The 14053-nt window shown below is 38.5% G+C and overlaps 1 protein-coding gene across 2 annotated transcripts in view; it reads left to right on the plus strand.

The window, feature by feature from the left end:
• Positions 1 to 947: 947 nt before the first annotated feature.
• Positions 948 to 14053, plus strand: part of CCDC93 (coiled-coil domain containing 93) — a 116759-nt gene continuing 103653 nt past the window's right edge. Inside the window, exons 1-2 of one of the 2 annotated variants that reach the window (XM_031959979.1) lie at positions 948 to 1106; positions 8789 to 8902. In XM_031959979.1, the coding sequence (XP_031815839.1) occupies positions 1065 to 1106; positions 8789 to 8902 (156 nt within the window). In that variant the 5' untranslated portion in view covers positions 948 to 1064. The remainder of the gene's footprint in view (positions 1107 to 8788; positions 8903 to 14053) is intronic. The other variant, XM_003763798.4, reaches the window with a different exon arrangement.

Below are 14053 nucleotides of genomic sequence, written 5' to 3' on the forward strand. Positions count from 1 at the left end.
TACAATATTTCAGAGTCTGATTCTTTTTGTACAGCAAAATAACGTTTTGGTCATGTATACTTATTGTGTATCTAATTTATATTTTAATATTTTTAACATCTACTGGTCATCCTGCCATCTAGGGGAGGGGGTGGGGGGGAGGTAAGAGGTGAAAAATTGGAACAAGAAGTTTGGCAATTGTCAATGCTGTAAAGTTACCCATGCGTATAATCTGTAAATAAAAGGCTATTAAATTAAAAAAAAAAAAAAAGCAGATCAAACAATTTAAATAAATCAGTAAAATGGGAAAAAAAAAAAAAAAAAAAAAGACCACTAAGCCTGGAGTCAGAAAGCTCTACATGGTCAGTGCCACCTTCGGCCTACACCTCAGGGCTTTTTCCCCCTTACATTTATAACAAAGGGGTTGGAACTAACGAGAAGGGACACGTGGGGGTTCACTGGGTCCCACTTCTTCACTTTGCAGACCAGGAACTTAAAACCCAGAGAAATGAAGCGTTTTATCCACTCACACGGCGGGAAAATTAGAACTTGAACTTGGCTCCCCTGATTCCAACATGCTTTCTATTGCAGCACATTTCTAGCACTGAGAGTCTAGCGCACGTATAAATCACCTATCACGGTCGGCCCTGGAAGCCAAGCCTTGCCTGGTCTCCAAGCTCCCCCCATCAAAAATGCTTCGCTGGCAGGCGAACGTGTCGTCTTATTTTGCAAAGGGGCAGGAGGGAGGGCGCGCCTGCTTTTCCAGGCAAGCGACCCACTCCAGCAAATCCTTCCTCGCGCGCTCGGCGGGCACTTCTCGAACTTGAACTTGATGCCCGATGCTCCCGGGGAGCTCCCGGCAGCCTGGGAAACCCGGGACGGAGCGCGCGCGCTCTCGGGCTGGGGCAGGCGCCGGTGCGCGTGCGCAGGCCGGGGCAGGCGCGAGGAGGCTGGGCTGGGGGCGGAGGAAGTTTTCTCTTTGCACTCCACCCCGGTAGCAGCTCCGAACAAGGGACAACTTCCTCTGGTGGTTCCCCCGCCTGGGCTGTGCTGCAGCCGCCTGTCCCGACGTGGGTGGGTGGGCCATGGAGCCCCCCCCGGGGCCGGAGCCCCAGGCTCCGCAGGAGGTACGGAGCGCGCCCCCCTTCCTGTTAGGAGCCTTCGGGGAGTAGGTTTCCTGGGTGTGCCCCGGAGAGGGGCGAGTGGGGAGGGGGCCCCATCCTGCGCTGCTCCCCATCGCCAGGTGTGTCTGCCAGTCGCGGAGAGGACGTTGGGGAGCCGGGGAGAGGAGCGGGAGAGGCGTGCGCCCTGAGCCCCCGCCCCTCCCGGCTGCCGGGCCACCGGGTTTTCTCCGAGCCTCTCGGGCCCCGGGAAGGGTCCGGGGCGGGCTCTGGGATCGCTGGATGCCCGGGGCACTCACGGCACCGCTCCTAACCCCTACCGAGCCCGTGAATGGGGCAGGAGCCTCGGCTGCCGGTCTCGCTGCCGCCGGTCTCGCTGCCGCCGGCTGGCACCCGAGGCGCCTTCCCTTTATCTGCGATCACGAGACTTGCGACTTAGTCCTCTGGGTGATTCGGGTTGAATGATTGTGCAAGGGTGACCTTGCCAGATCGCTGCTCTTTCTTCTCGGCTCCCGCTGCCTCCCGTCTGGCGAGGGGGGTGTGTCAGCCTGTCTTCCCTTCCGGAGCCCCGAAAAACCCAGGTTTCCTGCCGGGGCTGGCGGCTGCGAGGTAGTCCGGGCTACGCTGAAAACTAACGGGGTCATTTGGGAGGAGGGGCAAGAAGTTCGCTAACGGATACTTTATTTCTGAGATTTGGAGCCTCGCTGAGAGAGGGCTTTCTCTTGGAGAGGATGCTGATGAGCGAAGCGGCCCAGTTTCTGTTCCAGCAAGTTTCCCGTCGCAAGTCGACGCTGAGAAAAAGCAGACTGGACTTAGCGCCTTTACGCAGCCAGTCAGCCCATAAACATAAGTGCCAGGCTGAGATCTGGGGATACAAAGAAAGGCAAAAGTCCTTGCTGTCAGTGAGCTTATAGTTTATGGAGAAAATAACATGCGGACAACTATGTTCTAACAAGCTATGCAAAACTATGTAAATTGGAAGTAATCAATGGAGGGAAGGCGCTAGAATTATGGGGGATCTCGGAAGGCTTTTTATAGAAGGAGGGATTTTAAATGGAATTTTTAGGAAGACAAGAAGCGAAGATGAGGAGGAAGAGCGTTTCAGGCTTGAGGGACTGCCAGTGAAAACATCTAGAATTGGGAGATGGAGCGTCACTGACGTGAAGGTGGGGCGGACAGTTTGTGAGGACTTTGAATACCAGAGATTTTACTTGGAATGTTAGGGAGGCGCAAGTTGATTAAGAGGTGTGGTGGGGGGAGGGATTGGTGGCAGTGGTCAGACTTGCACTTTAGGAAGATCACTTTGATGGCTGAGTGGTGAATATATTGAAGTGGGGAATATTTGGAGCAGGAGGACAACCAGCAAGCCTTCTACTTCTTGAGGTGATGATTAGTATGTTTGGAAGCAAAGCTGACTTAATAAGAGATCTGGCATAAACACAGTGGCATATGCTTTTCCTCATCATCTTCAAGGTAGTGCTAACATGCAAATAATTATGTGCAAGCAAAGTATATACAGGAGAACTCAGAGATAATCAACAGAAAAAAAAAGGTTTGGGAATTTTTGCTGGCACTTGGAGAGAGAGAGCCAGGAAGTAGAAATGAAGAGGGAGAGAATTCTAGGAATGGAGGACAGTCAATGAAAATGTCCTCAATTTTCATTTCAATTAATTATTCTTTGTAAATGCTCAATCAGTTTCTGGTCTGCCTCTCTGCTTTCTGTTTTGGTGTAAGCTGGAAAAATGTAAACGCATTTTGATTCTTTCATGAATCTGTGATTTTATTTATGGACAAGTCATTTTCTCTTATTGTACCTAGGTTGTCTTATCTGTAAAATGAGGATATGGTATTAGATGACTTCTAAAATTCTTTCCAGCTCTCAGTGATTTCCCCTCGGACAGTATGGATTGTAAATCATCCATGCCTTCTCATTTTGTAAAAAATTCTTTTTTGTATATCTTTGTATGGGTCCCCATAAAACCCCAAAACTGAGCATTGGTAATTCCATATTCTCACTACCTAATAGGGTCACCTTTTTTCTGTCATATATTTCTCTGATTATATCTTTTTTTCTCCCATCTGTTGTACAATTCCCCTATGGTAATCTGCTGCAATTCATTCAAGCCTTTCTGTCCACTAGTGCTCTAAAACTTTAATTCTTTGAAAACTGTTATCCCATATTTTATAGCTATAAAGGATCTCTAGAATATTGGTATTAAAAAAAAAAAGAAAGATTGGTTTGTGTTTTAGGGAGAAACTTGGGGGAGGAAAGGAGCCATTAAAAACTAAATCATTTCCAAAAATTCAGTCCATCTTACTCTCCTGCTCTTAGTCTATTTGTTCATTTGAAATATTTATTCAAGACATGCATTGATGAGCCAGAACTATTGATTGTTCTAGTCACGTATCAGACCATGGACAGTAGACATTCTTCATCCACTAGGTTTTTTCCCCATGTAGAGAATTAGACTAAGCTTTTCTGAGTGATTATAATTCTCATTGTGGAAATTTTGCATTGATCCAGGCATTAATACCATCTGTAAACCCTTGTGTTGGAAGATATTGGCAAGTAGAAGGAATCGCTCTTGATTTGGACTCTACAGTGGATGTCCATCATCTTTTCCTAGTATATACATCTTTGCTAACAGAGCATGTTAAAATCGAAATGATACTGAATAGTTAGAGAAACTGAGCTTGAATCTTCACTCTGCTTTGTGTGACTTTGGCCAAGTAGACTTCGCTACTCTCAGCCTCAATTTTTGTCATCTCTAAAATGGAAGTGATGGAGTGCATGGCTTATAAGATTCCTTCCAGCTCTAAATCTGTGATCCTGTGATTCCTGCTGTAAGCCTCAATGAATATATATATTGAAATTTTTAAAAAATGGAAATCTTTTAAGATTTTTATCTTATGCATGAGAGGCAACTTTTTTTGGAGAAAAACCTTTAAAGTAGCATTGTCAACACATCTTAAGTGAAAGCTTATTTTCTCTGTACCTGTTAGTCAGTTTTGCGATTTGGAGTAATAAGACCCAGTTTAGCATATTATTTGTCACAGTCTGTTACTTTTCATATCACCACTGCAGATGCTTTCAACATGTAGGTGAGAAAAATAGAGATTTTTCTTCATAAAAGATTTTGTAGAGCAAACAGTCACACAGATTATTAGTGATATTTTCTTAGATACCTGTTTTTGTTTTTGTTTTTTTCTAATGAGCTCTGATTCCCCCTGCCCTCCCATTTCTTTTTTTTTTTTTTTTTTATTTTTTTATTTAATAGCCTTTAATTTACAGGATATATACATGGGTAACTTTACAGCATTAACAATTGCCAAACCTCTTGTTCCAATTTTTCACCTCTTACCCCCCCCACCCCCTCCCCTAAATGGCAGGATGACCAGTAGATGTTAAATATATTAAAATATAACTTAGATACACAATAAGTATACATGACCAAAACATTATTTTGCTGTACAAAAAGAATCAGACTCTGAATTATTGTACAATTAGCTTGTGAAGGAAATCAAAGATGCAGGTGTGCATAAATATAGGGACTGGGAATTCAATGTAATGGTTTTTAGTCATCTCCCAGAGTTCTTTTTCTGGGTATAGCTAGTTCAGTTCATTACTGCTCCATTAGAAATGATTTGGTTGATCTCATTGCTGAGGATGGCCTGATCCATCAGGACTGGTCATCATCTAGTATTGTTGTTGAAGTATATAATGATCTCCTGGTCCTGCTCATTTCACTTAGCATCAGTTCGTGTAAGTCTCTCCAGGCCTTTCTGAAATCATCCTGTTGGTCATTTCTTACAGAACAGTAATATTCCATAATTTTCATATACCACAATTTATTCAGCCATTCTCCAACTGATGGACATCCATTCAGTTTCCAGTTTCTAGCCACTACAAAAAGGGCTGCCACAAACATTCGTGCACATACAGGTCCCTTTCCCTTCTTTATAATCTCTTTGGGATATAATCCCAGTAGTAACACTGCTGGATCAAAGGGTATGCACAGTTTGATAACTTTTTGAGCATAGTTCCAAACTACTCTCAAAATGGTTGGATTGTTCACAACTCCACCAACAATGAATCAATGTCCCAGTTTTCCCACATCCCCTCCAACAATCATCATTATTTTTTCCTGTCATCTTAGCCAATCTGACAGGTGTGTAGTGGTATCTTAGAGTTGTCTTAATTTGCATTTCTCTGATTAATAATGACTTGGAGCATCTTTTCATATGACTAGAAATAGTTTCAATTTCTTCATCTGAGAATTGTCTGTTCATATCCTTTGACCATTTTTCAATTGGAGAATGGTTTGATTTTTTATAAATTAGAGTTAATTCTCTATATATTTTGGAAATGAGGCCTTTATCAGAACCTTTGACTGTAAAAATATTTTCCCAGTTTATTGCTTCCTTCTAATCTTGTCTGCATTAGTTTTGTTTGTACAAAAACTTTTCAGTTTGGTATAATCGAAATTTTCTATTTTGTGATCAGTAATGATCTCTAGTTCTGCTTTGGTCATAAAACCTTCCCTTCCACAGGTCTGAGAGGTAAACTATCCTATGTTCCTCTAATTTATTAATAATTTCATTCTTTATGCCTAGGTCATGAACCCATTTTGACCTTATCTTGGTGTATGGCGTTAAGTATGGATCAATGCCTAGTTTCTGCCATATTAGTTTCCAATTTTCCCAGCAATTTTTATCAAACAGTAAGTTCTTATCCCAAAAGCTGGGATCTTTGGGTTTGTCAAAGACTAGGTTGCTATATTTGTTGACTGTTTTATCCCTTGAACCTAATCTATTCCACTGATCAACTAATCTATTTCTTAGCCAATACCAAATAGTTTTGGTAACTGCTGCTCTATAGTATAGTTTTAGATCTGGTACAGCTAAGCCACCATCATTTGATTTTTTTTTCATTAATTCCCTTGAAATTCTTGACCTTTTGTTTTTCCATATGAACTTTGTTGTTATTTTTTCTAGGTCATTAAAATAGTTTTTTGGGAGTCTGATTGGTATAGCGCTAAATAAATAGATTAGTTTAGGTAATATTGTCATCTTTATTATATTTGCTCGCCCTCCTCCCATTTCTTTGATAGACTTCCTTCATTCACATATCTTGATAATTTGTCCCTCTAGACCAAAGGCAGCAAGATATGCAAACATTGCACCTGCAATATTCCTAAGTGCTTTCTGGACCAGATTAAAATGTAACTGGGGAATATTTAACAAAATAAATAAAAATGCAGTGGACAATGTTGTTTCAGTCATAGGCAACTCTTTGTGACCCCATTTAGAATTTTCCTGGCTGAGATACTGAAGTGGTTTGCCATTTCTTTTTCTAGCTTATTTTATAGATGAAGAAACTGAGGCAGACAGGGTTGAGTAACTTGCTCAGGGTCACACAATTACCAAGTGTCTGAGGCTAGATTTGAACTCAGGAAGATGAGTCTTCCTAACTCCAAGCCAGGTACTCCTGTCAACTGAACTGTCTAGCTCCTCTGATGGGAGAATATAAATAATGTTAATATGTGGTTTTCTAAGTCGATATGCTGTAGGTAGGGAGTTTCTATTTGAATTTGATACCACTGCTCTAGACCCACACAAACTGTTGCTTCCAGCAGTGCCCTCCTATCTATACTTGGTCTGCTACTCTCAGAATTCACTTGCTAGTGAGGTGAAACATGGTAGAGGCCCTTCCTAAAAGAATATTTTTAGGGAGTAGGTTAGCAAGCAGGAGAATGGGGCTTTAGTCAAGATTTTTCTGGGATGAGAAGGAAGAGGGTATAAGGGTAAAGAGGAAGAAAAATCTGGAGTGTGATTCAAGACTTAAGTGAGGATTAGAGAGTGACTGCTATGTTTAGGAGTCTCAAATGGAGTGATCAGGGAAAGTCAATGAAAAGAGATATTTAAACTGAGCTTTAAAGAACTGATATGATTTAATCAAAGCAGAAAGGGAAATATATTCCAAACTGAGCAGAGAGAGTGTGAGGGAAAAAAAAAAAAAAAACTCAAGAATGAGCTCAGACAGTCTAGTTGGCACAAAGGACTCTCACAGAATAAGAGGAAATAATGACTCAATTATATATTATTCAAAGATACCCAAAGCAGCTTCCTCAGGACAGATTTTATTCTCATTTTATATATAAAAAAATGAGGCTAGGTTAAGGTAGAATTAAGTAGTGTCAGAGTTGGGATTTGTACCACTTTTTGTATTTTTTCCACTACAATACAGTTGAATTTATCCCATGGGTGGTAGGGAACCATCAGAAATTTTTAAATAGTGATAAAGTGTCAATTTAGGAAGATCAGTTTGTGGAACAGACTGCATTGGTTGAAGGAGGAGTTAGGTAAGAGGCTGTTACAGTGATTTAAATATGAAGTAATCAGAGTTCCAGCTAGAATACTATAGGGGTAAGAATGTAAAGGAATATTATAAAGGAATAATGAAAAATGTATTGGTGACCTGCTGGATATGGAGGTGAAGGGGAGAATCCAAAAGTGAGTTAACATCTGGATGTTAGATTTAAACTTTTTAAAAATTGGATTGGAGAGAGCAGTTAATAAAAGTTATTAACTACAGAGGCAGTTAATAAAAACAGTAAAAGATATTTAGTGACTTTGAGGCTTTTTAGACCTACACTGCAAAGCTATGGTTCTGTTCCTCTCTCTTACTTATCCTTCAGTTCTTTGATTTCTCATTCCTCTCTAAATTCTAAGACATAGAACATCCCCACAAGAAAATTTTCTTGGTATAGTGCCATGAACATAGGAAGTACTTAATGAGTGTTTATTGAATTGACTTTTACATCTATTCAATTGTCTAGCACTATGCACTGAATGTTTTTTGACTTAATGAATGAGTTTATTGCTTAAATTTAAATTTTCACATATCATATTGCTCAAAAGCAGAATGTACCTTTGCCATAAAAATACTATTAAAGGTATCTTTAGTTACAATTCTGGGTCTCAACTGTCTTGAAAACCAAACAAACTAGGTGGTTGAATCTCTATGGTTCAGCTACCAAGGAGTTGAAACCCCTTAGTTTCCTAGATAATCAGTCTCTTGAAAACTGAGAATTAACTATTCCTTCAAAGCCCAATTTGTTGAATAGGGAGTAATGAAGTGACAATTTAGGGGAAGGAATTGTTAGAACAGGATAGATTGGTGGAGGGAGGATTTGGAATCAGGGAGGTTGGTGCAATAATTTAAAAATGAACTAATCAGAGTTCTAGCTGTAGGGATAAGAATGTAAAGGAATATTACAAAATTAAAATTTGCCTTTTAGGAAATCATTCCTGACTAACCATACTCTATAATGATTTCTCTCTTGCTCTAAATTATTTGGTGCTTAAGTATATAATCTATTTCCCTGGCATTATTTTGTTCATTGCATATTTGTCTTATTGCTCTAGCTGTTTAAATTTTAAGTTTCTTGTGGACAAGTGAGTGTCACATGTTGTGTTTCTTATGCTGAAGGTCCTCCGCTGTGCTGTGTTTTATATGATAGAAACTCACTATGTAGTCATTGTATTAATTATCAGCAAGAGTACACTGAAGGATAGTGTACCTGTGTTATTATCTTCTTGTTAATCAAACCTTGATATCAAATGAAAATAAATCATCCATCTGACATTTTTCTTTTTTTTCTTCCTTTTTTGGGGGCTCCTTTTAGGTGGAAACGAGAGAAGATGAAGAACAAAACATCAAATTGGCAGAAATTTTGGAGCTCTTGGTTGCAGCTGGATATTTCAGGGCAAGAATTAAAGGCTTGTCACCCTTTGACAAGGTAAGAAGAAAATTTTTTGTGTGAGCTTAGTATAAGATGACACTGGGAGTAGAAGATAATAGCCATTTTACCTACTGTTTCTCTGTTCTCTATTTGCTCCTCTGTCCCATCCCCCAGCACTTGACAACTCTCAGTTGCTTTAGAAGTATTCAGATTTGTCCATTTTCTTTACATAATGCCATTCAAATACATTTATTGAACTATTTCTATTTTCATGGTAGAATCTGACACTTTGAAATGCACAAAGAATCCCAAATCATGGCTTCTTCTCTTATATAAATTGATCAAGTTGGGTAGGTACATGAGAAATTAGGAGACTTTAAGACCCAGAAGAGATCTTAGTCATTATCTAGTCCAGTGTTTCCCAACTTAAGCTATATAGTAGACAAATTTAACTCAACATTTCTGTTCTTTCTTCCTCCCCCTTCTCCCCCTTTCTTGGACTATCTTTTTTTTTCTTGTGCTTTATTTAATATTTTTATTTTCCACAATTACTTATAAAATAATTTTTTACATTTGTTTTTAAAACTATGAGTTCCAGATTCTCTCTTTTCTTTCCCACTCCCTCAATGAGAAGTCACATTTAAAGTTAGGCAAATTGTTTTCATAACAATAATGTTGTGAAAGAAAATATAGATCTCCTCCAAAAAACCCTTAAAAAATAAAGTTTAAAAAAAATGTTTCAATCTGTATTCAATTCTTTTTCTGGGTATGGATAGTATTTTTCATCATAAGTCCTTCAGAGTAGTAGATCATTGTATTGTTGAGAATAGCAAAGTCATTCACAGCATATCACTGAACTGTCTTTCAACAAATTTTTATCAAGAGTACATTAAATAGGAGATATTTATATAACTGTCCTAATTATGTTATTAAAAATATAAATGTAACCATCACTTAATTTGTTCCTATAAGGTTAGGGAACCATCCAATAAAAATAGCATATGATTAAGGTAACTCCAGGGCCTTTGGTTAAAAGGTTTTATAAAGAAACAACCTCAGGGTAGGAAGGGATTGGTTCTTATGGTCTTTCACCCCTAAATTAGCCCTACCTCCATTTTTCCTTTTTTATCTCAATCTGAGCTAGGTCTGTATTCTAAACTGTAGGGTTAGGTAGGGCAGAGAGAGCCATTTGTTTCTATTACTGATGTGAATATTTAATTACTCTTACCATTCAGGCCTTCCTTATCCCTCTTAGCATAGCAGAGACAGGGTTTAATTTTACTTTTTCCTCCACTTTGCAGTTCCCCTATCTTCCATTATCCCCTTTCCTCCTTCCCCAATTCTAAGGGCCTTATTAACAACTAAAGATGATAAAATGAAAGTTTCAAATATCACAGAATTATTGTTTTAGAGTATATAATCTTTTCCTCAAGTAAAGTACTTCTAATTTACCAAGTCAGCATGACTTTCAGGGCTAATCAGTCCCACTTTGGAATAACTAACTTCTGGACCTAGCTGTACCCCCTGCTGAGCTACGATGCTGCCTGGGAAAAATTCCCAACAAGTATCTCTTGAGACACCTCGAGTCTATTTACTAGTGATATACTTAGGGCACACTTTTTCCTGGTCTTAGTTTCCTCAATTGTAAAATTTGTCAGATGAGATGACCTCTGAGGTCAATTCCAGTTCTGAATTTATCCTAGCATCCAGAGATCAGCGTACAATTGAGTTAAATGAAGAAAATCTAAATGTGATTTCTGGATTTCAGCCATAAGAGCTGCTCTCCTTCCTAGTTAGGGTCATAAAATTTCATCCAGGGATCCAGAATACAAACTTTTGTCACTGAAAGAGAAAGTGGTAAAGAACCAAAAAGTCCACTTTCCAGTATGTATAACTATTGAGAGGTAACATCATGTAGGGAATCCCCCTACAATCAAAGTTAAAAGACATGGCTTTGATTTTTAGTTTTAACACTAGTTTTCTGATTCTAAATAAATTACTTAACCTTAATAATTCTCATTCCTGCCAATAAAACAAGTATAATAATACTTGTACGACCTTCTTCATAGGGTTGTTGTTAGGTTGCTGTAAGCCAGAACAGATCAGGCTAGTCTGATAATAAAAGCTAGAGGTGGGAATGAAATGAAACACTTAATAGCCCAAACAGTTAACAAAAGAAGATTTAATTAGCCACAATTAGAGATGAACATTCAGTAAAGGATATTTGTTGAGCATACCCAGCTCTCCTGTCCTGGTGTTAGTCAGGTTCCTGGTTTTTAGACAGAAGCCTGAGAGAGATGCTCCTAGCCCCTTAATTCCTGGTGGTTTTTATACTAAGGAGATCAAGAAATGAAGTCAACCACTTAAACCTTGAAGACAATTTTAGAGCTGGTTAGGGAAAAATTAACCTAGTTACATGTAGCAAGGCCTTAGGATAGTGCTTCCACTCTAGAGAAAATGTTTTTTGGCACCTTAAAGCATTCAGTGAATATGAATTAAGTACATTTGATCAGTTTTTGTGGTCATGCAGTCACTTTTCAGTCATGTTCGATTCTTCATGACTCCATTTGGTTTGCAGAAATACTGGAATGGTTTGCCATTTCCTACTCTAGCTCATTTTACAGATAAGGAAACTGAGACAAATGGATTAAGTGACTTGCTCAGGGTCATTCAACTAATAAGTGTCTGAGGCTGGATGAAGAAATGGAGATCAAGAAGATGAAACTTCTTGATTTCAAGACTCCACTGCATCATCTAGCTGCCCCATTCGATATGTAAACAAATACCTTATTTACTAAGTTCCTTTTAGGGTGCAGATAAGCACAATATGTCTCTCTCTCTCTAAATATATATATATATATATATATATATATATATATATATGTAATCTACCAATATAGTACTATATTTAAAATAAATAAGCATATTATAATAATCACTCTAGTTGAGGCCTATACATAATAACTAACAATATTAAGCAATAATCCTTTAAGACTTCAGAGAAAGGGAAAATAATTTTCACCTCGAATGGTGAAGAAAGAAGAAATGTGAGCTAGTTCTAAAAGGTTTATTAGGACTTAGATGGCCAGAAAAGAAAGGAGAGACATTCCATTCTGAGGGTACAGCTGTCAACAATGGTACAAATTTATTTTATCTGAACAAATTTTTATTATCTGCTATATGCAGTGCATTGTGTTCAATGCTGAGCATACAACAAAAATCAATCAATCACATCCATCACAAAACTTATGTTGTCTCAGGGTATACATAACATGATGTAGGTAAAGAGTAAGTGGATAGACTGACAGTAGTGAAGAGATCAACCTGACTGAAGTGGGGAGTTTTGTAGAGAAGTAAGAAGAAAAAATTAGGCTTGATTTTTATAGGTCTTACTTGCCTGACCAAGGGCTAAAATTTCACTTGGAGGCAGCAGTGATCATTGAAGGTGCCTGACCAAGAGTGCTACAAAGAAATAATGTAAATAATTCTTCTTCTAATCTTTGCCACTCATATGGTAGATTCAGATTGTCCCCAAAGCCTTAGTATAGTTTTAAATTAGTAAAGTTCTCACCAAGATTTTGGGGACATCACACGTTACACACTAGAGAGTATAGATGACTATTTGCCACTTATTCCAGCATTTGGAGAACTTAAAGAACATGTCCTCCTGAGTAGCATCATCTTGATGGAAGTTACAGTTTTTCTAGGATAGCCATAAAAATCAGCCAAGAGAAAAAGGACAGTACACTATGAATTCATTCATTGTGGCGTTTTCCTTCTTCATAATTTTGCCTAGGTTGACACTACCAAAAAATAATTAGCCAAGCCTAGGATTGACCTTTAATTCTTCATTCTAAAAAATTTTTAAGGCATTCACCCAGACCTATACAATGTGCATAATAGGTGCTTAAAAGAATGTTATTGAATTACAGTGTATGCAATTTTTAGAGACCCAGTAAGTCAAATGTGATAATTGGGCATCTTTAGTAATAGTATATCTTTATGAAAAATCATATTTCTGATTTTACTGTACCTTATTCTATTTTTTTTTCCTCAAAGTCATTTATTTTTTTTTTTTATTTTTTTTTAAATAACTTTTTATTGACAGAACCCATGCCAGGGTAATTTTTTACAACATTATCCCTTGCACTCACTTCTGTTCCGATTTTTCCCCTCCCTCCCTCCACCTTCTCCCCAAGATGGCAAGCAGTCCTATACATGTTAAATAGATTACAGTAGATCTTGGATACAATATATGTGTGCAGAACCGAACAGTTTTCTTGTTGCTCAGGGAGAATTGGATTTAGAAGGTATAAATAACCTGGGAAGAAGAACAAAAATGCAAGCAGTTTACATTCATTTCCTAGTGTTCTTTCTTTGGGTGTAGCTGCTTCTGTCCATCCTTGATCAATTGAAACTAAGTTAGATCTGGTCATTGTTGAAGAAATCCACTTCCATCAGAATGCATCCTCATACAGTATACTGTACCTTATTCTAAAACGTAAAACCTAAGAATGAGCCAACTAACCAGAAAAGAGGAGAGTGACCATCCAGAATAATAGTAACAAATAGATGTATTTGCAAGTTCTCTCCAGTAGTTTTTGGGAAAAGATAATATGATGAGATCAACATTACAGGTTACAATCCATCCATGCTTTTTCATTCTGTCCTAACAAAAACAAGAACATTTTTATTCATTGACCACTTCTCCTGAGTACAGAGTTCAGCCCTGCCACAGGAACAGACACCTGGGACCAAGAGGTAGTGATGCTTGGGGTCAGTATCACTCAAACAGGTGCTGCAGGTTCCTGGATTTAAGTTGGGCAATAACCCACCTAAGGGACCAATGCCCAGGCAAAGCCATGAAAAGCCACTTGAGCCAAGTGAGAGTGTTGATTTAATAGGTGAAAGGGATAATATAGTTCTATTGGAGATAAGCACATAATTGGCAATTATAGAGAGAGTATGATATAGCCCATCTGTCCCACCCTCTGATTAGTTGATTACATATCCCTTAGGTTATATTCTTTGGCTAACCCTGGGAAGTACATATCTCCAACTTTGAAGTCAACTACATGTCATTTCTTATAGCACAATAATATTCCATTATAATCATATGCCACAGCTTGTTTCAACATACTTCAGTTGATGGGTATTCCTTTGATTTCCAGTTCTTAGCCATTATAAAAAGAGTTGCTTTAAATATTT

The sequence above is a fragment of the Sarcophilus harrisii genome, chromosome 3 (genome assembly GCF_902635505.1).
Source record: "Sarcophilus harrisii chromosome 3, mSarHar1.11, whole genome shotgun sequence".
Taxonomy (NCBI): Eukaryota; Metazoa; Chordata; class Mammalia; order Dasyuromorphia; family Dasyuridae; genus Sarcophilus; species Sarcophilus harrisii.